The 25,000-nt window shown below is 39.1% G+C and overlaps 2 protein-coding genes and 1 long non-coding RNA gene across 4 annotated transcripts in view; all 3 read left to right on the top strand.

Annotated features, from left to right (window-relative positions):
* LOC138039999 (uncharacterized) overlaps positions 1–25,000 on the top strand; it is a 97,869-nt gene that overhangs the window by 57,078 nt on the left and 15,791 nt on the right. The window lies entirely within an intron of this gene.
* Positions 1–25,000, top strand: part of LOC138039147 (nucleotide-binding oligomerization domain-containing protein 1-like) — a 47,973-nt gene that overhangs the window by 13,135 nt on the left and 9,838 nt on the right. The gene's annotated exons all lie outside the window — the stretch shown is intronic.
* The window catches only part of LOC138039442 (coiled-coil domain-containing protein 93-like), a 12,461-nt gene continuing 1,833 nt past the window's right edge, over positions 14,373–25,000 (top strand). The window contains exons 1-14 of one of the 2 annotated variants that reach the window (XM_068885516.1): positions 14,373–14,452; positions 14,777–14,827; positions 14,916–15,002; positions 15,778–15,900; positions 16,904–16,966; positions 17,443–17,516; positions 18,701–18,782; positions 18,911–18,985; positions 20,800–20,871; positions 20,998–21,106; positions 21,289–21,371; positions 23,172–23,209; positions 23,461–23,545; positions 24,534–24,647. In XM_068885516.1, the coding sequence (XP_068741617.1) occupies positions 14,405–14,452; positions 14,777–14,827; positions 14,916–15,002; positions 15,778–15,900; positions 16,904–16,966; positions 17,443–17,516; positions 18,701–18,782; positions 18,911–18,985; positions 20,800–20,871; positions 20,998–21,106; positions 21,289–21,371; positions 23,172–23,209; positions 23,461–23,545; positions 24,534–24,647 (1,104 nt within the window). In that variant the 5' untranslated portion in view covers positions 14,373–14,404. Of the gene's footprint in view, positions 14,453–14,776; positions 14,828–14,915; positions 15,003–15,777; positions 15,901–16,080; positions 16,194–16,903; positions 17,017–17,442; positions 17,517–18,700; positions 18,783–18,910; positions 18,986–20,799; positions 20,872–20,997; positions 21,107–21,288; positions 21,372–23,171; positions 23,210–23,460; positions 23,546–24,533; positions 24,648–25,000 lie in introns of those variants that run through there. The other variant, XM_068885515.1, reaches the window with a different exon arrangement.

Raw genomic sequence — 25,000 nt, 5'->3', positions numbered from 1 at the left:
ATAGTATTTTACTGTCGTAAGTGTTTTTGTTTTGAGGCTGGTACAACTTTAAAGCCTCTTGGTCAGGGTAAGACTATTAGCTCTTGGACTGCCTGTCAATGAAGTTTGATTTTGACTCTCTGGCAGGTATTTGCCACTGCTAGACATGGTTACCAAGGTCATGGATATAAATTAAATCATTGGCTGGTTTGGTATTCAAAACTGCAGGCCAGGCTACAAGGACTCCATAAGAAGGACACATTTACCAGAACTGACTTGTGGCAGTTGAGAAATTCACTTAACTCCTGGCATTAAAGTGGTCTTAATCTAGAATCTGGCTGGCTATAGTGGAAGTTCCTATATTTACCCAGCACTCAGCAATTAATGTAGCTGTTAAAATAATGAAGCATTTATACAACACATTTTAATGGCACATTTCATGTGCCAAATCTGCTGAGTGGGAATTCCTATTTCCTGACTGCACAAAAACTCTGTAAGGAATATCTTAGACATAATCTGTTGCCTTTGCTTTCACAAAATAATGCATTAATGGTCTGATTTTGTAAGATTCTTTGTTAGGCCAGTAAACTGAGGTCCTGCATCATAACCTTAAATTCTGTAAATAACCCTGAGAGACAACAATAATTATAAGAAGAATCCTCTTCATAATACTGGGCGTAGCGGGTCTTTCAGTTCCAGCAATGATTTTTTTGCATTACGGCTGTACTAAAGTAGGGGTGAAAACAAAGTTTGCAGGACAACAGATGAGCACAAAGAAAACTTAAGAGGGTGCATATAGCCGAATGTAAATGACAATTTTGTTACCATTGTAAAAAATAATAATAAATGAAAAGTACAATAATAATTGAAGTAAAAAGAAAAGAGGATTGGCTGTGTGCGTTCTGTGACTTGTTCTGTTATTAAGTTCTTTTAGACGAGACGTATGGTTTACAGTCAAGCTAATAAATGTCACGTGTGACCAGTATCCACAAAACTGAAATATAATCTTGGAGCTTCCGAGATTTGAATGGAATCTGGGAGATTTTTCTGAAAGTTGCTGTACGAAAAATGCACAATAACGGAACAATTCATCAAATGTTTGAAATAGTTTTCACTTTTCAATCACCTTTTATTTTATAATAAAAGGAAAGTTCATAGCTTCGAATTTATTTTCCATTTATCAAGGAAAATATCTACGGGAAATTCAGAATCTCAAGAATGAAGTTCAAAACTGGCACATGTGCAGTTCAAATTTTAAAACTATTCAGGTCATGCTTGACATAGCTTAACTGTGACACCTTTATTTTAGAAGGCTAAAAGTCCAAGCCTTTGGACATTTAAATTACAAAGGCAGGATGGTTTTTGTTTGTTTTGGTGAGGCTTATAATGGCTTAAGGGGTAGTGTGATTCTCTTTCAATTATTCTTGAGCCAACAAGGCAGTGATATTTCTTTGATACATGCCAAGAGGACATTATTCTCAATGATCCTGTTCTTTTACTTACAGGTTAAACTCTGCAACTTGGACATTGTTGGATGATATTTGGAGTTGCTGAGATGGTAAGATTTTAAAGAAGCTTTTAAGATGTAACAGTTACTTTAGTCATCATGTTTACGAGAGGTGTTTGTCCTTCCCTCAATACAACTTTGACACATTTGTTAAATTAGCATTTTTACAGATCAGCTGGTTACTAGAAGATTGGTTTCTCATGCAGCTAAAAAAGATCTTTCCAGCCAATCACAAACCTTACATAATGTTATACCCTTGGGAGTGAGATAGGTCTGTCATGAGATATGAAAGGTACTAAAAAGCTCATCTAAAAAAATGTCGTGGTGTCCTTTAAATAATGGTGACATTAGCATAAGAGTTGTATGCTCCAGGTAGTTCCCGGCTGTTGATATGGGTAAGACTTTGCTGGCTAGCAGCAAAGATGAGTGCATGCTTTATAAGAATAATAACTAGATAGGGGTTCTGATGCTACAGATTGGGACATGTGGTTCTAAGATGGAACTTACAGAGACAACACGGGTAAAAGACGGATACATGTGGCGCTGTACGAATATAAAGCGATGTCGAACGTGGCTTTCAATAAGGTCGGGATCCTTCTTCGAGGGATCTAATATCACGTTAAGTTCCTGGCAGATTTCGGGAAGCAAAATCGCGCGACTTACGAGCCTTTCAAAGCCTACTGTGGTCCGTGCGCTGGGTGAGCTAAGAACAATCTGTTCCAACAAAGTCCTGAATGCCGGAATTAAGCTTTGGGGCTTAGGGAAGACCGTGGAAATAGATGAGTCGAAGTTTGGTGCCAAGAGAAAGTATAAGAGAGGGAGAGTATCGAAAGGTCCGTGGGTATTTGGCGTGGTGGAGCGAGGATCGCAGAAGGTGCTGCTTTTCCGCGTTCCCGACCGAACTAGAGAGACCCTTGTTCATCGTCTCATCACTACACATATCCAACCTGGAACTGTCATCTACTACTCAGATCAATTCACTCCGTACATACCCCTCAACCAAGAACTTTGTTGACCCCGACAGTGGTGCACACACCAATACCATTGAAGGCGTGTGGGCTTTCGTCAAGAAGAAGTTGAAGTGGATGTGTGGTACGCTGTATGAATACATACCCAGCTACTTGGATGAGTTCACCTGGTTTCGGAACTTCGGAAAAGACCAAGCATTTGAGCAGTTGCTGAAAGACATCGCTGAACAGTTTCCACTGCAGTAAAATTGAAATTACAAACGGCTCCTTTAGGAGCCACCACATATTAAAAGTCAATGATCAATAAAGAGTTTAAGCTTCCCAATCCTTTATAATGCACGAAAAATAAGCATGTTGGTCGACTTGCAAATTAACTCCCCGCTTTGGTAACCGACCCTTGCCAAAACATCGAGCAGACCTAGGTACTAGTGTTTCATTTTAAAAATGGCGGCTATTTGCCAATGGTGTTTTCGTCGTTCCTTATGAAGTTGTTCTTGCTTCCAACTGAAAGAACTAACAAAATTATAAAGAGTAAGTATTTAGACCAACGTGTCGGTAGTGTTTCGACCAACGTGTCGGTAGTGTGTCGGCCAACGCGTCGGTAGTGTGTCGGCCGACGTGTCGGTAGTGTGTGTCGGTGGTGTGTCGGCCGACGCGTTGGCCGACGTGTTGGCCGACTTGTTGGTGGGATCGGATTCTTAAATTTTACATATACTTGACCAATCTCCCAGAGAGGCTCTTCCGAAAGAGGCTCCAGATTTTGCCACTGTAAATGCCCAGGTTTGGTATACCTGCCACTCATTTTGTATTTGCTAATATTAAAGAATGCAGTCATTGAATTAACATGTGATAACAATGTCAACAGGAACGGAAAACTAAAACAGACTGAAGTACTGTATAGAAAAGTGTGTCCTGTCATGCATTGCAACTTCAGTCATAATGATAACTATTTACTCCTTAACAATTGCACTTGTAACCAAATATTCATGAAGCAGGGGTTTCCTTGGAAGCCAGTCATCGGCGGTATATCGCCGTCTGTCTGTCTGTCAGATTTTCACTCAAACTCTTTTATTAAAAAGACAAGTCTAGAGTGACAGCTTCTTACATTGATTAGTCCCGAGGCATCTGCTTGAAAAGTTATTGAAACCCCTGCATTAAGGGTTTAAAAGCCAGTACGTGGTAGAAGCTGAGTGCATGGAATCTCATTTTCAGGGCTTTACTTTTTACAGTGTATGAAGGTGTTGGATGTCAAAATTGGGTGTGCATCGATCTGGGTCAATCCTGGGCATAAGTGAGTAATGAACCAGATCCCATACACATTCGACAAACTACTCAAGGATTAAAAAAGTCCAACTGGTGAGTGTAACTTACACAATTTTGGCTTGTAAAATTAAATATTAATTGAATGAAAATTTTCTGAATGCTTTTTACAGCCTCTTTTAGGTATATCTAAGGGAAAAAGTTCAAGTTGCCACAAGCATGTATTTTGATGAGAAGGATTTTGCAAGAACTGAAATCTTACATGTAGAGGTATAGTCTAAAGAGTATTACCGTTTTTTTCAGTTGTTCACTGAGGCAATGGGATTTGCAAGTCATTGTGACAAGTTCTCTCTTTCAAAATTATCATTTCCAATCAATGTTCTTTTAAAAAACCAGGCATTGGTCACTTTTTAAAACTATTTCAACTTCTCATCTCTTCGTATAGGAATTATAAAAAAGTTTGAACATGTCTATTTCAGCAAGCTAATAAAAGTCAAACGGAAGAGTCTGTGCTGTTTGTTGGTGAGTTAATTAAAGTGCCTCTGATGTAAAAAATATCTTTTGCTTATTTTAAAGGGGCAGTGTCCTGGATTGTAGTAAAGGAGCAAAGTATCAAAGGAGACCTGTTTACTGATGGCAAACAAAAATGAATGGTCAAAGTTACTTCAAAATGGCTATTTTAGCTCACAGAAACCATTCTTAAGTGTTTTTGGTTATGCGTAGCCAAGATTAATTTGAATGCCAATTTGAAAGCATTGGGCCTTCCTTTTCAGATACTCCCTTTGCATCTTAGATAAATTCCATAATAACTTAGCGTGGCTAATTTTTCTCTTAAAATTTGACAGATTTTAATCAGAAGCAAGTTAAGAATGAAAAATCACTGAAAATTGATTTATTAAATTTATGGTCAAAATAAAAGGGATAAAGGAGTAATTCCCATGATACAACCCATTTAAAGACCTTTCAAAATGATGAAGAATGGTGTTTTCAATTTTGGAATTCTTTCTTTGACGTTCCAGAGACAATCAAGTTTTTGTTTAAAATTGGTGAAGTCACAAACATTGCAAAATGAATGTAATGAATCACAAAATAGAGAATATCTCTGAAAATATTGGAGTAATGATATTCAAACTTGGCACCAGTAATGTACATAATAAAATTTAGATAAGGCACAAAGTGACACCCCTGAAGATGTTGCCATGGCAACAGTCTTGTTTCCAGTCCCTTTCTGCAATAAAGCAAAATATCTAGGATTTTGAACAGGCAGATGGTTAATTTAAACGCATGTGCTGCCCATGTTTTACATCTGTAGAAGCTTACCGACAGACGAGAGACGCTGCACCAAAAATGGTTGCCATGGCAACAGCATTGGGTGTCATTTTGTGTCTTGCTTGATGTAGATTACTGCTGCTAAGGTTATCCAATATTTTCAGAGATATTCTCAATTTTGTGATTCATTACTAACAGTTATTTGCAATGTTTGCAACATCATCAATTTTTAAGCAAAAAATTTGAATATCTCTGGAATGAAACAAGGTATTCCAAAATAGAAACCACCATTCTTCATCATATTGAATGTCTTTAAAGTAAGCAAAAGATATTTTTCACTTCATAGGCACTTTAATGTGAAAATAGTTTACTTTTCTTTATGACATGTCAACACCAACAGTTTAGGTCCCCTCAAAAACCCTTTAAAGGGTTAACCTATTCTTTGTTTTCACTCATGTGGTCAACACCCACAGAGTTTAATTCCCAGAGGACTGGGTCGGGATGCCAACATACTGCCATTTCTTTGTTTGGGGACACCAACATGACCGTGGCCGTGACGCCATGTGAAACCCGAGAATTCCCTCCTGCAATTGAGAATTATAGGTTTCACTCTGTCTAATGCCAGACGATTTTACTCGCCTTTGGGGGCTGCTTCTGCTTTTTTTTTTTGGGGGGGGGGGGGGGTGTGAATGGGTTATTAAGGGACATTTTCATTATTAGGATGACCAAGTCGGAAAAAGACTGAATGGGGTTTGAAAAATTTTGTTAAACAAAGTGAAAGGTTTTAAAAAAATGTTGACTTTATCCCAGAACTGGGGCAGAAATGCAATAGTTATTTGTTGAGAACAACACGTGGAACCAGTGTAATTGTATAATAATTGAAATTCTGAAAGGGTTGTCGCATCTGCACACTATTCAACGGCACACCAGCTGTCACAGTCATCATCATTGTTAAGATCATCATCATCAACATTCATTATTAATTAATGTTGCTAATCCTATGGCCCCTAAGGGGTTTCCTATTGATGAGCAAAATCACCTGCTGTTAGACAGAGTAAAAGTTTAACAAGCACCACTCAACACCTAAGGTATTTGATGCGCTGTTTGCGTTGTCTACTTTTTTCTGTATGCTGTTTTCTTGTATATGTTTTCAAGGTGAATAGAACTTTTGCTTTGTCATGCACATCATTGCGATAAATATTATTGTTATATCTTATTATTTCAACCTTTTTCTTGCATTTGGTACACTGGCCATTTTTCTGACATATGGACATGAGCTCTTGTAAGGGATTTACAGTGGCTACAATGCTTCCATGTGCATCCTTGGAGAAGGTAAGATTTCTATTATCATATTTAAGTACCCAGAGGAATGTCGTAAGTGGTCATAATCACCATTGATCAGAAATGCTAGGTAGCTGCCAGAAATATGGTGGTGCTACAAATCTCTCATCAGAAATTCGTAATCCTAAATATTGAATTCCCCTGGCTACAGTTGATTCTGTTGGTGTCATCAGCTGGATGGAAGCAGAAAGTGAGAAACCGGCAGAGTCTGTCAAGTGACCAGTAAGATTGACCTTCTTTTCTCTGCACAGTCTTCCTCACTTTCTGCCAGATTTATTAATGACTTCCACTGTATTCCTTCTTGGTAGTGGGCCACATCAGATAAAACCAATGGCTGTGACCTTTGTCCATAAAGGTTACAAAAGTTGTGAACTGCCACTTTTGCAGCTAGTTCCTTGCTGTCAATTAATCCTTGCACTGTTCGTTGTAGTGCAGAGAAATCTTCTACATGTACATCTGTAAAAAAATAAGATTTAAGAGTTTTATTTGTTGTGGATTTGGATTTTTGTGGAATTAAGTTGGAAACCAGTAATTTTCTAATTCCTAAAATAGAGCCTTGTCTTGCATAACAAAATAAAATGGGCTACATGTAACAATGAAAACTGCACTGCTTTAATACAAATTATAAATTTAATTTTCTTGCAGTGCAACTATGTATTGTGATTTTGGTTTGATCATGTGCTCGCAAAAATATCCCTGTATTAATAAGCACCAGCGATAGGAAATCCGACTATCTCGAGATGCGCAGAACGTACGCACAATAACAATAGTAGGCACCGTCCTTAAGGACGGTGCCTACTATTGTTATTGCACATACGTTCTGCGCATCTTCAGATAAACGGATTTCCTATCGCCAATGCTTACTCACTCCTTAAGGACGGTGCCTACTATTGTTATTGCACATACGTTCTGCGCATCTTTAGATAATCGGTTTTCCTATCGCCAATGCTTACTCACGCAGGGATATTTTTGGGTGGTTTAAAACTATGCAGATAAAGTAGATCTTCGTAAGTAGTCTTGGTATCCTATGCAGATAAAGTAGATCTTCGTAAGTACTCTTGGTATCCAAAAAGAACATTGGGGGTAACCATGCATTCTTTAGAGATAATTGAGCTTCAATTTGAGAAAGAACGCCATACATTGCATTGCATTTTAAAGCTTTGTACAAATATTGTTCATGAATTATCTTTGACAAATGCATGGTTACCCCCAATTTTCTTTTTGGATTTCAACAACACTTGTTAAGATCTACCTTTCTTCATAATCACAAATCGGGGCAAAAATACATTTGAATTAGTAGGCACTGCCCTTAATCTCAGACTACCAACAATAATTAAATTTTGAAATTTGTTGAAAAAAGTTGATGGAAATAGAGATGAGCTATGTTCTATTCAACAGGTTTCCATCACTTGAACATCATTCATCAAGTTATTGTTTTTCATGAAAATTTCCACAGAGGATGTGTTCGCCACAGTAGCAATCATATCATCAGCATATAAGAGAGTCTTAATTTCATCATTATCAATTTTTATGCCTTCAATATGTTCATTTGACCTAAGTGATATAGCCAAAATTTCGATTGCCACAACAAATAAATAAGGTGACAAAGGATCCCCTTGCCTTACACCCCTTTAACTTAAACTGCTCGGAGAATAACCCATTGTTTATCACACAACTCAAGACATTATTATAGAAGGTTTTAATCCATCTTATCAGGGTCGGACCAAAATTGAGGGCCTCTGCCTCTAGTGATTGATAAATACCTGATAACGTAAGCGATTCAGTATGATCTATAATGTCTAGAATTTAACGAGCCGCCTCTGCAATATATCTACCCTTGATAAAACCGGATTGATTGTAATGGATTATTCGAGGAAGAACCTTTTTGATTCTATTAGATATCGGACCTTAAAAGCAAGCTTGGAGTCAGCATTGACTAAAGAGATCGGTCTCCAGTTTTCCAAATACATTCGATCTTTATCCTTTTTATCAATTAATGTGATAATTGCCTGTTTTTGTGAATTTGACATTTCTCCTGAGTCAAAGGAGTAGTTAAAAACATCTATCATAAGCTCACCCACACAGCTCCAGAACGTTTTGTAAAACTCAATAGGTATACCATCGTTCCCAGGGGTCTTTCCATTTTCAAAAGTATTCAATGCTTTGACACATTCTTCAATAGTTACTCGACCTTCACAGCTTAGTCTTTCTTCCTCAGGTAATGTTGACCAAAAGAATGTTCCAACATATCGGGCTGCAACGTATTAATTTTCCTACTATACAGATTTTTATAATATTTTGAAGACGAGTCTAAAATTTTTTCATAATTGGTTGTGATAACTGCACTTAGACAAAGTTTCCTTATATATTTCCTTGTATGGTTTCTTTTTTCCAAACTTAAAAAATACTTAGTATTTTTTCCCCATGTTGGTGCCATCTTGCCCTTGAACGCACAATTAATCCATTGGCTTTCTCATCATAAAATTTTTCTATTTCAGTAAAACACTCGTCCAGAATCTTTTCAAATTCTTCACATTGATTTTGCTGAAATTGTATTTGTGCAAACTTTGCTCTTTCTCTCTCTTAATTCTTACTAGTTCTTTTGAATATTGCATCGAAAAAAGACGTACATTATATTTAATCCAGTCCCATTCTGAGATTTCCTTCATACTTCAAGATTCATTTTTATTAATTGAATGAATTTTTCATGTGACAAAAGTGAAGTGTTCATTTTCCAGAATCCCGACCCTTTCGTAGACTCCTCAACCACGTGTAAATGAAGTAGAATTGCCGCGTGATCCGTTTTAATGGCTGCTATAATATCTACATTTTTAATCAGGTCTTGAAGTGCATCTGAAATGAGCCAATAATCTAATCTGCAGAAAATAAAAGGAGACTTTTGGGACCATGTGAAACTTTTCTTGTTTGGGTTTTTAACCCTCCAGATCTCATACAAATTGAATGTCTTCAAATACGTTCAACAATTTACTTTCTTGTCATTATTATCCCTCCTTGTTTATCCAACATCGGGTTCATAGGACAATTAAAGTCCCCTCCAATAATTATTCTATCTTCATAAGCGAGATCTTCCTTTTTTAAAACGGCAAGCAGATGATCAGAAAATTGTGCAGCTTGATTCTCATTGTTTGGAGCGTAAACATTGAATAAATAGTAGTTTTCGTCATTAATTTGTGCTTGAATACCAATATATCTACCGGCGAAATCAACGTAACTTTGTTTTATTTTACAATCAAAGCCATTTCATAATAATATCGCAACACCTCTTGCATTGCTGCTCCCATGGGCGAGCTCTAATGGTGTGCCCCATTCAGCTTTCCATTGTTTCTCCCTATCGCGCGTGGAATGCGTTTCTTGAAGAAAAGTTATATTTGCATTTTGTTTTCTACACCATGCAAATATTGAACGTCGTTTTTTAAAATTACTCAAGCCTCTTACATTCAAAGATAACATTTTGAAATCACAAGAACCCATCACAAGCCTTCCTCAATAATAATAAAGAGGGGAGAAATTTGCGGCGGGCTGCTAACAATTAATATAATGGAAATACTAGTTAAGAAGGATCTGCATCGTACAAAACACGGAAACACATAAAAACACAGAAATAATAGAATTTTGGTATAAAAAATTTTCGAGAGCATATTGACGAAGGTATTACTGAAGGAGTCTCCCATCCTTTACCCTGTCCGATCCTAAACATAATAAGCCTTTTCTTTTCTTTCTTCCAAATAAGTATTTCCCGGTTTATTTGTCGGTTTTAAACAAATAATACTCTCATTAGGATTTGTAAAATAAAGCCCCTAAATATACTACCAAATATGCCGCGGCATAACAAGGAACAGCTGAAAAATTAAAGAAAAATATAAAAGGATACATACATGTTCATTGATCTGACAAGAAGAAGGATTTCAGTTTCGCCGAATCTTTATCTTTGTAGAGAATACGCGCAGGGACATTCCAAGGAATGTAGGCAAAGTCCACTTCTTCTCGAGAACGAATTTCGTTAATATACCTCTTCTTTAACTTCTTTCGGTCGTCTCTCACTTTCTTCGACACGTCGTCAGAGATGTAAAGATTTGCCTCCAAGAAAGGGTTATCTCTGTTATCATTTCTGTTTACCAATACCAAATTACCCAAAATTGGGTTAATTGAGTCAGAGAAATGTTCCTTTTGCACAATTGATAAGGAAGACTTATACCATCTCTTTTATGTCTGCTCCTATTCGCGCGCCTTTTGGAACAGATTCTGTAATTGGTGGACTAATCTTCGGGGTGAAACTTTGAGTCTATCTTTGAGAGATGTCATAGTTGACATTTTAAATAGAAATGATCTACTAAATTATTTGATAATTCTTGGTAAACTATGTATATGGGAGTGTAGAGGAAACAAATCACTCCCAAACTTTAATATATTTCTACAGAAAGTAGAGGCTAAGCAGGAGACTGAAAAACTTAGTGCCTCAAAAAAACAAGAGGCTTCAAGATTTTTGCAAAAGTGGGAACCATTATTTTGATTTCTGTGATATTGCGAGGAGAAAGTTTGTGGTTGGCTCATTCAAAATCTGCGTTATTTATTTTCGTTATTTAATTAGCTCTAGCTCTAAAACCCAATTGAAGTATCTGCATCGTGTCTGTTATGTGTTGTGTTGTGTTGTCTCTCTCTAAATTTGTAATCGATTTGCCTGGTGTAATTGTTGTAAGTATTCATAGAATGTAGAGTAAGGTAATAGCCTTTTCATGGTTAGTTTTTCTCATTTGCATTACAATGTAATCTAACGTGGATGCGAGGCAATTTCGGGTTAAAACTACAAAATAGCCCGAAATTGCCTCACATACATGCTAGATTACATTGTAATGCAAATGAGAAAAAGTAACCTTGAAAAGTACAAGGAAAGGTTACGTTTATACAAACGTTGGCCGTGTAGCACTAATATTTTAAACAGAGTTAACTGAATAGAGTGCAATGCGAAGTGCTAGACCTCAACCCCACACGAACCATGCGAGCGCCAGCCCCACAGACGGAAACGGGCCCACACAAGGACAGAGAAAAACTCCGACCAGGGCGGGAATCGAACCCACGACCCCCGGGCCAGATCTCCGCCGCTCCACCGACCGAGCCACAAGGTCAGACGGGAGCAGGCAGTGGGAAGTAAAGATGTTAAAGTCACGGCAATGAACATGTACAAGTACAAGGAAAGGTTACGTTTATACAAACGTTGGCCGTGTAGCACTAATATTTTAAACAGTGTTCACTGAATAGTGTGCAATGCTAAGTGCCAGACCTCAACCCCACACGAACCATGCGAGCGCCAGCCCCACAGACGGAAACGGCCCACACACGGTGGAGCGGCGGAGATCTGGCCCGGGGGTCGTGGGTTCGATTCCCGCCCTGGTCGGAGTTTTTCTCTGTCCTTGTGTGGGCCCGTTTCCGTCTGTGGGGCTGGCGCTCGCATGGTTCGTGTGGGGTTGAGGTCTGGCACTTCGCATTGCACTCTATTCAGTTAACTCTGTTTAAAATATTAGTGCTACACGGCCAACGTTTGTATAAACGTAACCTTTCCTTGTACTTGTACATGTTCATTGCCGTGACTTTAACATCTTTACTTCCCACGGCCTGCTCCCGTCTGACCTTGTGGCTCGGTCGGTGGAGCGGCGGAGATCTGGCCCGGGGGTCGTGGGTTCGATTCCCGCCCTGGTCGGAGTTTTTGTCTGTCCTTGTGTGGGCCCGTTTCCGTCTGTGGGGCTGGCGCTCGCATGGTTCGTGTGGGGTTGAGGTCTGGCACTTCGCATTGCACTCTATTCAGTTAACCTTGAAAAGGGCTATTAAAAAGAAAAACCTTTTTGTAAGTAGTGTACGTATTATTTAGTTTGTAAGGTTAGGTAATTACAAGATAATATTGTAAGAAGTGTAGGTGTTATAGTCTGTACTAGTAAGTAATGCAAGTCTTTTGTTAGTATTGTAATAATAGACAATTATTGGATGAGGTTGTTGTGGTATCCAGAATAATCAAGGTCGAGCTAACCACAAAAACCGAATCTAATAATTGTTTTATTATAGATTGTTTTGAAAAAAATAACGACAAACGCATTATCGCAGCACTTAAAAATGTACAACGGAGTGACATTGCTCTTGGAAATCATGCATTGCACGCGCAACCTACAGATTATTCACTACAGATTAGTAAATAATCTGTAGGTTGCGCTATTTCCCAGAATGAATTGTAGACTTTTAGCCAATGAGAAGACAGATGGTGACTACAATGTATAATAATTGTTATTATTATATGGCTGGCTACAATAGTACGCGCGCTCTGATTGGCTAATTGTGACTGAATTGTAGGGCATTATTCTCCCGTAATGCCCACGGGCCGATTACGAGCTTGCAAAAACAAAGCAAAAGGTAATTAAAAAACCATATAATAAACTACTTACTAACCGAGCTAGCTAGAGCCGTACTGGGGAATATTGGCCCTCGGCCGTTTTTGTATGGACCTCGCGCGTACTGCCACGACCTCGGGCCAATATTCCCCAGTACGGCCCTCGCGCTCGGTTAGTAAGAAGTTAGTGTTGTATGTAAAAAAACACTAATAAAATCAATGATCATTAAAAAAAAATAATAAAAAAATAAAAAAGTTATTGTTTTTCAGTTTCTAGAAGCAGACAACACACGTTTCAACATTTGTTGCACAATGTGTCGTCATCTTTAGAGGCTCGGATAACAATATTATTATTTATCATTCGAGGTATTTTCTCCTTCCTTTTCATTGGCCGAGAGCCCACCACGTGACCTGCAAATAACTGCTTACAAATAATTGTTTTGCTGCAAATAATATTCTGCTCATGCGCAATTGAAATCATGAACACATTTTCCCTCTTTTTTCGGATTTCAAATCCTTGAAGACTGTGAACTTGTTCCTGGAAGTCTTCACCATTTGAAGGCATACATTTTGTTAATTAACAGTTGACTGTACGTACAGTGAAGTAAAGTCGACAGAATACATTATTTAACTGAGAAGAAAACCAATTGATCACTGCCAGCAGCGCGCGCTCACCGCTTCCCCCAAACAATTGAAAACAAACTCGGTGATCGAATGATAAAACAATTATTGAACTCGGTTATCGCAAAATATCGTGATATGTCAGTGTCTCGCAGATCAATTATTTGTCTCAGCCTTTGGCTTCGGCAAATAATTGATCTGCGCGCGATATTTTGCTCAACCTCGTCCAATAATTGTTAAGTGTTTAATGTACAATAATTATTTCTCGTGGACAAACAAGAGGAGCCAATGAGAGATCTTTTGGTTTTGCCAACCAATGTGGCAGCAATGCTGTTACATGAAAACCACCCATACAATATGACAATGATTATTCATTTTGCTATGATGCATGGAGTGCTCATCCATTTTCCTGAGGAGCATGGGTCATGATAGAGATGCTCTTTCCACCTTGATTGAATGTCACTGATCTCTAACTCTTTGTGATGATCTAAAGCCAATTGAAACAATATTACTGTTTTTTAAAGTTTTTTGTTTAAAATCATCTGTGGCTACACAATCACATTCAATAACTTCCAAAGTAGGAGCCCATTTTTTCTCTTTTCCATTGGTTTTTTAATTTACCTTTGCTAAATTTGTATTCAAATTGTTAAAATTCCACAGGCAGTATGGATTTAGCAAAGACCAGAGAGACAAAGTAAGTCAATAAGAGACAATCATGATTTTCTTAACGAACGATCTTCACAGTTGAAAAAATGGCCGGGTTTAAATAGGATTTCAGCTGATGACCATGTGATTGTGCTGCAAATGGCTCTACAGATGAGCTGGGGAGTCAAGCAACCTGGGAGCTGCTCAGTTGCAAATGTACAATAGAACCCATAGGCAGTGAAAGTATGATAGAGGATATATGAAAGCTGAAGCGGTAGTCATTGTACTAGTCTCTGTATTCTCTCTGTTGCAGCCAGTAGAGATATTTGATTGTAAATGCCATTGTTATTTCTTCCTTTTTCATTAGGAAAAGGAGCAACCTGAGAAGAAAACGCTGCGGCGGCTTCCATCCCTGGAAGAATGAAGTCAGAATTGGCAAGTGAAGAAGATGAATATGTGGTGGAGCAGCTAGGTATTGTACTCGTGTAAAATGCTGACAGGGTTGCATATGGTTGCTACTAGTTGAAATCCGTCTCTGGTGGATACTCTAGCTCGATCTACCACCGAACAGAGACACGTCACAACTACATGTGCTCCTCCGATCTGAATCACTGTTACATGTGACACGTGTTTTGCACACCGCTATTTTTTGTATTTTATAAAGAACAATTGTGACATTTAGTGTTATCTTGATTTGAAAAAAATCCAATTGCTTGAGATTTCATAATGTAGCCGTACTGAAGTTTTAGTTTAATCCCAAACAATATGTTGTCATATTTTTGTTTGTTCCAGAAACGTCTAAAATCATTGCTGAAGGGAATTTCTGTTATGAAAGGAAAAGAGGTAAGGCAGTGAGGGGATTCATTTGTGTAGATAACGTTCATTTTCTGTGAACAATAATCAAATGATTACCGGTATTATTTATTTTCAGGGTGCACTATCATCCAGTACAGTTGGATCAATAGTTGGACTTCAGTCAGAGGAAATCTCACAGATTGCATCTGAGTATGCTGAACGGGTATGTATAGAACATGGTGGTAATTTTTGCTCGAAGGACTGACAGATTTTCTAGGGGTATTCTGATGAACATAGGTTGCCTAAATAATATGCTTGGTAGAAATGTGAACTTTCTCTGGAATTGCCACATTCGAAAACAACGTTTTTACTTTCGAAAGTGTTGCGCTTTATTGTGGGTATTTTTTCTTCAAAAATTGACCTTTTACAAACACTTTACACAAAATGATTACGTTTTTTTTTTGCAAACGTTGGCCGTGAAGCACTTATATTTGAACAGACTTAACTGATTAGAGTGTCAGGTGAAGTGCTAGATTTCTGTCCCATGTGAGCCATGAGAGTGTTAGATGTGAGCCATGAGAGTGTTAGCCCTACTAATGGAAATGGACCCACACAAGGACAGAGAAAAACTCTGACCAGGGTGGGAATTGAAAATTGAACCTCCGACCTTTAGGTTAGATCGGCGCTGCTCTACCGACTGAGCTACAAGGTCAGACGAGAGCAGGCCGTGGGAACTGACGATCTTAAAGTCACGGCAATGAACAGATTGGCTTCATAGCTCAGTTGGTAAGAGCGTCGCACCGGTATCGCGAGGTCACGGGTTCAAACTCCGTTGAAATCCTGAATTTTCAGGCTTCTTTACGCAATCGCAAAAATTGCGTTCTTAACTGCGAGGATCATAGCTTCATTTGATACTCTAATCAGTTAAGTCTGTTGAAATATAAGTGCTTAACGGCCATCGTTTTGCAAAAACGTAACCCTTCCTTGTATTTTTACAGCAAGCCGAGTTGCAGGAGAATTTGGAGGTTCGAGGGGAAAGGACTGGAGGAGAGCAGACACACAAGGGAATGGTGGCTTCTCTGGAAAAACAAATTGCTGTACAGGAGAAAAAGCTAGAACAAGTACGTTGACTACACTGTGTTTAACTCTGCGGTCGTCTTGGTAGGTTCTTCGTCAGATGATGATGGAGACTTGGTTGTGGTGACCCGATTGAACATGACTAAGCTCCCGTCACAGCCAGTTCTTGTCACATCCCATCGTTTTATGCAAAAGATAATAATTCAATGCAATTAATTTTACAGCAAGCTGAGTTATAAGAGAATTTGGAGGCTAGAGGGGAAAGGACTGGAGGAGAGCAGACACACAAGAGAATGGTGGCTTCTCTGGAAAAACAAATTTCTGTACAGGAGAAGAAGTTAGAACAAGTACATTGACTCCACTGTGTTTAACTCTGCGGTCTCCTTGGTAAGTTCTTCGTCAGATGATGATGAGGGCTACCCCCTTCCCCAATGTATTTTATTCATACATTTGATTCGTTCATACAGGATGTCGTTAGAATGGTTCGTGAAAATTGAACTCTTCTCATGCAAAGCCATTTGTTTTATATTATTTTCTTTACTTGAGAAAATTGTCACCGACAATATCTTGCCGACCAGCTGGTCATAATCTTGTCAACTTCAAAGCTGCGCTCGAAGGTCCAAAGTCGACTTGTGCGCCAAGCGTAAAAAAAATATCAACTTTTCAACGCCTAAAGTATCCTTGCTTTTTCGCTTTCTTTGCAGAGAGGAGTAGAAAAATCTCAGGAACGATTCTGGTTCAAAGTGACGTGTTGTGTGGGTTTCCTGTTGTGCTTAGATCGAGGACACGATCTCATTTGAAAGCCATTTTCATAACAAAGCATATGGCTTCAAGCCCAAATCACGCAAAAAGCTAAACAAGTGAAATAACGACTAAAATAAAATAAAGTTTCAACAATACCAAATAATAGCAGCATTCGCAACATAGTTAAGGCATTATGTTTCAATTTTTTTCGTTTGTTGAAAATGTGATCGCATGAGTCGCCTTGCAGTTGACAAGATTATCTCTTGTTCCTGCGTTGCGCTTAACTCTATGTTGTTCTTGTAGGTACAGGAAAAACACGACAAACTAAAGGAGACTTTATCCAACGCCGAGGAAGAACTATCTCACGTAATACAAGTGGAGCAAGTGGAACAAGAGGGAGCAGGGATAGCGCAGTGGTGAGAGCACTCGCCTCCCACCAATGTGGCCGAGGTTCGATTCCCGGACCAATTGGGTTGAGTTTGTGTTGGTTTTCTTCTCTGATTCGAGGGTTTTTCTCCGTGTTCTCCGGTTTTCCCCCCTCAGCAAAAAGCAGCATACAGCTGGCTGTAAGCTGTGCTCCAAGGTCACACATGGACCGTATAGCGGCTGCCAGAGGCGCCATGGTATGCTTCCGGTTCGACCTTGTTGAGCTGCGTCGTTGCTGTACTTTGCGACGGCGATTAGCAGCGACAATTATTATTATTATTATTATTATTATTATTATTATTATTATTATTATTAATTCTTCTAAGTTTAATTGTAAGGAAATGACTGCAGACCGGGAAATACTCGTCCAGTTCTTTCTTGGGTTTTTCAGCTTGTTTACTGGTTTTTGTTTGCAGGTTGTTTCTCGCGGAGAAAGAATCTGTGAAGAGATGGACAAATTCAATGATATTGACAGTGGCGAAAATGCAAGGTTGGTGAAAAGGAACCCAGTGGTTTCGCCCCGTTGCGAGTTGACCTTAGAGTTTTAACCTAAAACGTTAATCGATCGTGGGGCAAACTCGATCCACTTTGGAAGCGATCATTGACCTTAGATATCTACAATCTTTTTAGAAATTAAAATGTTTATCCATCGTGGGGCGAACTCACTCCACTTTGGAGGCCAACTTGTTTACTATATGTGGGGCGAACCACCCTAATTCTGTGAAAGTACAACCATTCATGTGTATCTAAGACCCCGTTTACAAATTTTTGCACGGGACAAAAACTTGCACGGTTCCACCCTGCACTCACACGGAACCGGTGAAACTGGACGAATTTTTGAACGGCTAAGTATGCAAGTTTGGGACCTAAAAAAAGCAGGTCAACTTTTTTACCGACACTGTTCCAATATGCGTACGGACTCATGAAATCACCCGAACCGTGCAAGGTTTTGCACAGTTAGCGCGGTTAAGGCCTGGAATCTACTTATGTTTTTTGGTTGCTAAGCAAGAATGTTGTAAGGTCGCAATTTTAAGTTACATTTTGCTCTTTTTAAAATCAAATTTGACATAAAAGAAAGTAACAAAAGCACGATACAGATATAAGGAGACGAGCGATAGCTGTCGGGTATCGCTATTTTAGCCGGATTAGCTGGGTTACTGCAGTACACGTTGCTGCAAATGCCCATTGTCTCCGATCTTCATCGGTCGATGCAACGTACACATTTGAATTTCTTGGTGAGCATGTACAGCTTAGCTTAGCTCAGGGACCAGGGGCCTGTTTCTTGAAGGACCCCGGCGAAAAGTCATTTGTGAAACTGCCATCTGCTTGTTTTGGTAAGCTGATCTTTTATGATGTTTTCAAGATAACAAGGAGCAGAATAACTGTGAAGTATGACGACTTGAACCCTCTGATTTCTTGAGATACAGAGCGAATTTTGACGCCCAAAAAAGGCCCGAAAGGTTTCGGTAGTCTCGAGAAACGGACTCCAGAACGGCATGTTTGATTGGCCGCGTACTGCAGTTTGCTACAACGTGATTGACTAAGAGCATTACCTTAACCAATCACAGCAGAGATGTAAACAAATGCCGCGACTGGTCTCAAAATTTGCACGAATTCATGTAAACACCATTGAAATCTGTAACAGGCGGTTTTTCCTCTTCTTTTCCTTTTAAGCGTTCTACAAAAGCTTCGTTCCATCGTGGCGATGAATGAGAATCTTAAAAAACAAGAGCAAGAGTTCAGAGCTCATTGCAAGGTATTTCAAAAAAGCGTTAACTTCGCCTAACCCTTACACAGACAGCCCATGCTCTTGTTAAGAATATGCATAGAATCTGGGCTGCCTGTGTTGATTCCAAAACCACATTTTCATCTATTTGCTTTCAGGAAGAAATGGCCCGTTTGCAAGAGAACATAGAGAAGCTTAAGTCTCAAGGATCGGAAGACGATAACGAAGAGAAGGTAATGATATCGATGACTCACTCACGTGGGTCAGTTGGTCAAGCATCGGACTGCCGTGCGTAGAGGTCACGAATTCGAACCCCGGCCGGATCAACACTCAGGATCTTAAAATAACTGAGAAGAAAGCGCTGCCTTTGTAATTTCATCTACAAATGGTTAGACTTTCAAGTCGTCTCGGGTATGGTCTATATAAACCGGAGGCCCCGTCTCACAAACATCTTCCATTTTCATAAGTTCCCTGTGGGACGTTAAAGCGCCTATCACCTCAAATCACATTTCCATTTAATTTATTTTCCTTAATCATCCCAATTACATCTTGTTGTTTATTGGAACCTTTTGATTGATTCTCTTTATTGGCTTTGAAAGACGGGAAATGTGTTCATACTTTGATCCACAACCGAGCAATGAAGAGGAATGGGTTGGATAGCGGGATGACGTCACAAATTAATTTGCGTCGCTGATCTCAACGCAAAGCAGGTTGTGACGTCAACCCTGTGTGGAATTCTCCTTAAATGCTCGGTTATTGATCAAAGTATGACCACTTTTCCCGTCTTTCAAGGCCGATAAAAAAGTGGAATTTCATTTTAAAGGTTTTAAAAATACCACGATGTATTTGAGATCATTTCAGAGAGGAAAGAAAGGGTAAAAGTGTGTTGAGGTGGTAGGCACTTTAAAGAGCCCGCACACTATTCGAAAAAAATAAGTGGAGTTGCCAGTGTTGTGGCTTTCCTTTCTGAGTGTATGGGTGGGTGGGTGGATATAGCATGTCCACATCAGCTGAATAGTTTCCAAAACTTAAAACTGCTCCAACAGATAAATAACTAACAAACTCTTCTAAAGGATGGTACGGCCTAATAGTCGCTGATAGTACGGGAATTTGGCCGACTCTGAACAGTTGTAAAATTAGACCCATTTTGGTATTGAAAACATCCCTTAAAAGGCACTTATTTTTGTAGAGTACAACAGCAAAAGAGCATTCGGTAAATTAAACTCAGACCCTTCGCAATCCAAACTTAATTACGCCACTAAATTGCTGTGGAATTTGTAGCGATATGAGGAGATTTTATATCCAATTTTTGGACGCGGTTTTCCCTTTTGCGATGATCTAATCAACCGTTGGGTAAATGATAAAAATAAAATGATTAAAAGTGGTGTTGGCTGGTTTTCGAATCAGTGGCTTCTTGGCGGAATTAGTTCCATTTGTGAGCTGCGGTCTCGAGCGTTAGCCTTTCGTCACGCTCGAAACCCCGTCTTACAGATGTTTCTTAATCTGCGTTTGCCCTTTAGTAATAACTGGGGTTGAGAGAGATGACGTCGAACGTTGTGCGACTCGCTAATTGGCCACTTTGAGGTCGCGTGGGAAACAGGCTCGAGAGTCTTATTGAATTGCATTCTGTTTTGGGGACGAGCCACTGTTTATGCAGTCGTTTACTCTGCAAAGCAGAAAGACTTTCGTATTTTCTTGTACGATAACAATTAACTTCGTGTTAAATCTTCATAACTTACGTCGTTAGTAAGTAAACGTCGTATATACTACGATCTGACTGACTTTTTGATCAAATCTTTTCGTTTTCGGGACAATTTTGCACCTTGGCAAAGCGAGCTATCGTTTTAAAATTGCCATTGTAAAATATTCCGGTGTTTTAGGAAGCTCATCCTCTGGTATATCGCTTTCTTGCGCAACGTGAGTTCTTGGTCCGCGCACGCAATGATGAAAATGCCTTTCCCAAAAACAGTCCCACAGTGCAATTCAACAAGGCTCTCGACCCAGTCTCCCGCGCATAATTAATATTCCTAACTGTTTCTCCTTTTAGGAAAGATCAGAGCTGATTTCAAAACAGTACGAAGCGGATAAAGCAAAACTGGCAAAAATTAGACTTCTTCTGGTAATTTTCGAAAACCTTGTCTTCTTTATTACTTAACCTTTTTAGAAACACCGTGTGGAAATTTTCCTGTTGCGTATTCAATTTTTTTTTCTCAAATTTAGTTTGCTCGGATGTGTTGTTTTCCAGGCTCGAAAGAACCGTGAGATTTCTTTGCTTCAAAGGAAGATCGACGAAGTCCCGTCGCGCGCCGAACTTACACAATATCAGAGAAGATTTTTAGAACTGTACAATCACGGTTTGTACTAAGAATTCATAATTTAGAGTTAAAGTTTCTTTTCCCGTACATTAATTTTGTCACAGTGTCGGTGTAGAGGATGTTTTAACAATGTCCAAGTGGCTTTCTGTCATTGTTCTTCAAATCTAAATGATCATTTCAAAGTTAACTTGCTTAATTTGTTTTTTCATTTTAAATTACAGTTGCTGGAACTCACAAGGAAACGAAACAGTTCTTCACTCTATATAACACTTTAGATGACACAAAACTTTACTTAGGAAAAGAAGTAAGTTTGTAAAAATAATTACTTATATAGTACGTTGTGCTCAGTGCCCAAAGGTGTGTAGTTTTGTGCTATTCACCCTGAGCATGGCAGAATTTAATCCAGAGTGTGTAAGCATTGATTCATTGCTCGCTGTGTTCGGGCAATGGGTGCGGAAACTGTAAAATGTTAAGTGCACAATGTTAAGTGTTAACGGCCACATTGTTGCTCGTTCTACACGTGTAGAGCGAGCAACAATGTGGCCGTTAAACTCTTTTTGGAGGAAGTTGGTACCGTTCTGGCCCATTTCATCAGCAGTGTAGTAACATCCAAACGTTTTTTAAATGAGCAATTCAATTGCTAAAATTCGTACGAATCAATCGAAGGTGAATTATGGTCCCTAATTCATGTAAATACCGGATTTATATCTAGACAAATTGCAGACGATTTAGCCGTTTATCACGGTTGCCCCGGTCAGGGAAAAACAAAAATTTTTCAGCGTCAGGGAAAAGTCGAGAAATTTTGTAAAACGTCTGCGAAAATCTTTTTTATTTTCAAAGGCAGTGAAACTCAGGGAATTTTAATTTTTGGTGAACAGTTCACAAGATTTTGCACACAAAATTCCGTGAGAGGAAAACAAAGAGAAAAATATTGATGGCCCTCAAAAGAATCTGAAGCAAATGTGATTATTCAACTAATTTAAGGTCGGTGAAAATTGTTTATAGGTCAGGGAGAAGTCAGGGATTTTGTTGTTACTAATTAGTGGCAACCCTGGTTCTAGAAGGATAATTCGTCATGGACGAGTTATTCGTCTCAAGTATAAATTCGGCCACTGGCTTTGCACGACAAGTTTGGTACATTCATTTGTTGTTCTCGCCCAAACAACGACGTGAAATGACCAAGGAGAACCTGAGCACCCGACTTTGAATTTTCTCTTTTACACCCTTGATACAAATTTAATTTTGATATTACTTTACGATTCGCAACCCGAACAAAAACAACTTAGAACTCCCTCATTATCCCCTTTCGTTGGTCATTAGCATATTAGAGACCAATCTCAACCCCAGAGCTCTTCTCTTGACTGAGGGAGAGAAGAGCTCTGGGGAACCCTGAAACAAAGTGTCTTCTCATTGGTTTTCGTGAAGAACAATCAAAAGCGTCTCTAATTGGTGCATTCATGTTAGCACAAGGTTCAAATAAGCCAATTTTTTGCTGTAAGAACCCTACGGCGCATGTTCTCGTAGAGTTTCCGAGAGCCTTGGGTCGATCTGAGGCTCTGGTGACGATAATGATTAGATTTCTTTGTATGGGAGGTCGAGAACGTGTTTTTTGTACTGGGCATGCGCATACGGTTGCCAACAACCAAGCCAACATTTTTCGAAGTGCGCGTGCTCAGAACGGAAAACTTGTACTGGTAGTCGTTTTTGCCTTCCGATCCAAAGGTCCCTAATATTTCCCTGTTCCAGGATAAAATTCCAGTAAGTCGAGACGAGCAAAAATAATAATGATGATGAGCAGGCCGAAGAGAATTTGCGAAACTACTATCCACTGATTCCGATAAGATGGTCTTTCAACGTGTTTAGATAATTAACGAGTCTCTATCATTTACAAGGGAACGGGCACCTTATTGGATCCGAATTTCGCTCAAAATATTTTGGGACTTTGAGAATTGAAGTACAATTTCACAAACAGGATTGAGCTTTGGAATGAATTAAGAGTTGAACAAGTTTAATAGCACTTTTTTCAAATGGGCGCTTCAACTACTTACCTGGCCTAATGAATGGTGAATCCTCATAAGATATAATTCCTGTCCTTTTTTAACAGGTCAACTTGTTGAACTCCATTCACGACAACTTTGAACAGTAAGTTCCCACTATCAACTGAATCGTGAGTTCTAAACTTAAATTGTAATATTATTAGTAAATCTAAAGAACAATCTGTTGAAAGTTAAGAAGTACTAAATGTTATCTCTCTCGCCACATTCGCAAGTCGGTGTTCTTGGTGAGTTTTGTTTTCGAGTTTCCTCGCGTTCCAGGGCGTGATTGCGGGAGGGAGATCTTAGCAAGTTATATTATAGGCTTAAATATTTTTATTTTGTTATCTCGTATTTTAGGGCAATGTCTTCACCGTCAAACAAAGAGCAATTCCTGAAGCAGTTGGAGAGCATTGTCAAGGGAATTGTGGACAACAAAGACAGAGTAAGGCAGGCTTCCTTCTAACTTCTTTTCAGGAAAAATCGGAGTTTTTATGCACTGAAGCAAAGTGTTGAAGTATGGTTGACCAATTTGAGACATTTACCACACTGATATGGCACCAAATTATACTCTATTCACATCGATGGTGTTTGCCCTGTGTGTTTCGGATTGGATTCTTGACTAGCGGCTAACTATATGTTTGTTTCTTCTAGACCATTCCCCGAGAGCTTTTTCTTTAGATACTCCGGACGGTTTTTCTGTCTCCTTTTTCAAATGCTGGTCGCCTATATTTATTTTACACTAGCGTGTTCATAATTTTTCCCTAGATTTTTCGTTTTTAGTTTTCAGTTGAGTGTCAAAAAGTACCACTAATAGGACGTTTTCAACCAACCTCTAGGGACACCAATAACAATAGAGAAATGTACGACTTCTGGTGGACGAACAAAAGAAGCTAATGAGAGATCTTTTGTTTTCGCCACCAGCATGGCCGCGATGACGTCACTTGAAAACCTCCAATAGGCCACTTTCGAAAATACCGTAATACGCTTTGTTTATCCTGCCAAATTTTGCACAAGCATTGTTTTTGTTTTGTCTCGGGACCATTGTAAGTCCGAAGGAAAACTGGAAACAATGCTTATGCAAAATTTGGAGGAACAAACAAAGAGTATTATGGTATTTTAAAAAATAGCCTATTGTGTTTTCTTTGCGTGCTGATTGGCTTAAAACGTTTCAGCCAACTAGATCAGAAGTAACAGCTAATTCAGTTCAGTGTCGCGTTTCCCGCGATTAGCGACAGCTGCTGTGACTGCTCTTTGTTCTGATTGGCCTATTTGATTTTCTGTGGCTGTGATTGGCCAAAGTGTTGACATTCGTTCGATTGTGCGGCATTCAGTTTAAGACCGTTCTACTGTTCCGGTTACACTTTTCAAATAGCACCAGATAAATAAGCAGTAGACCGTCTAGAGTTTACCGTTGTTTATCGCTTCTTTAGATTGAAAAGAAGAAGGTGGCCGAGAAGCAAAAGAGGGACACCTTAAACCAGCAATACCTCGAGATTGTAGAACAAGAACGGCTGTATTACAAAACGGTCAAAGATTTCACCGAAGTAAGTTTAATTGTTTATTTTGTGTAGAGACCACTTCGATTTTCATGAACTACGTCGATACATCTTTGTCAAACAACGCATTGCTTGCATTCGAAAGAAATAACAGTCTACTTATCGGTAGACTATTTAACAATATACGAATAAATATACGGTAGAAAGCTGTGGTAAATGGTTTTTCATTTTTCATTTTAATTGCGCTTCCAAGTGGGAAAAAATGCTATTCCCTTGGTACCGCAAACGGGATGCAGATCCCATCACCACACGCTTCTTGGATATTCCACCTGTTTTGCTGTTCCGGGGTATTCCCCCTTGAAAAAGCGCCCTCATATATCAACACTTGGGAGTTCAAGAAA

The sequence above is a fragment of the Montipora capricornis genome, chromosome 1 (assembly GCF_036669925.1).
Source record: "Montipora capricornis isolate CH-2021 chromosome 1, ASM3666992v2, whole genome shotgun sequence".
NCBI lineage: Eukaryota > Metazoa > Cnidaria > Anthozoa > Scleractinia > Acroporidae > Montipora > Montipora capricornis.
This window is presented reverse-complemented; position numbering and strand designations above follow the sequence as displayed.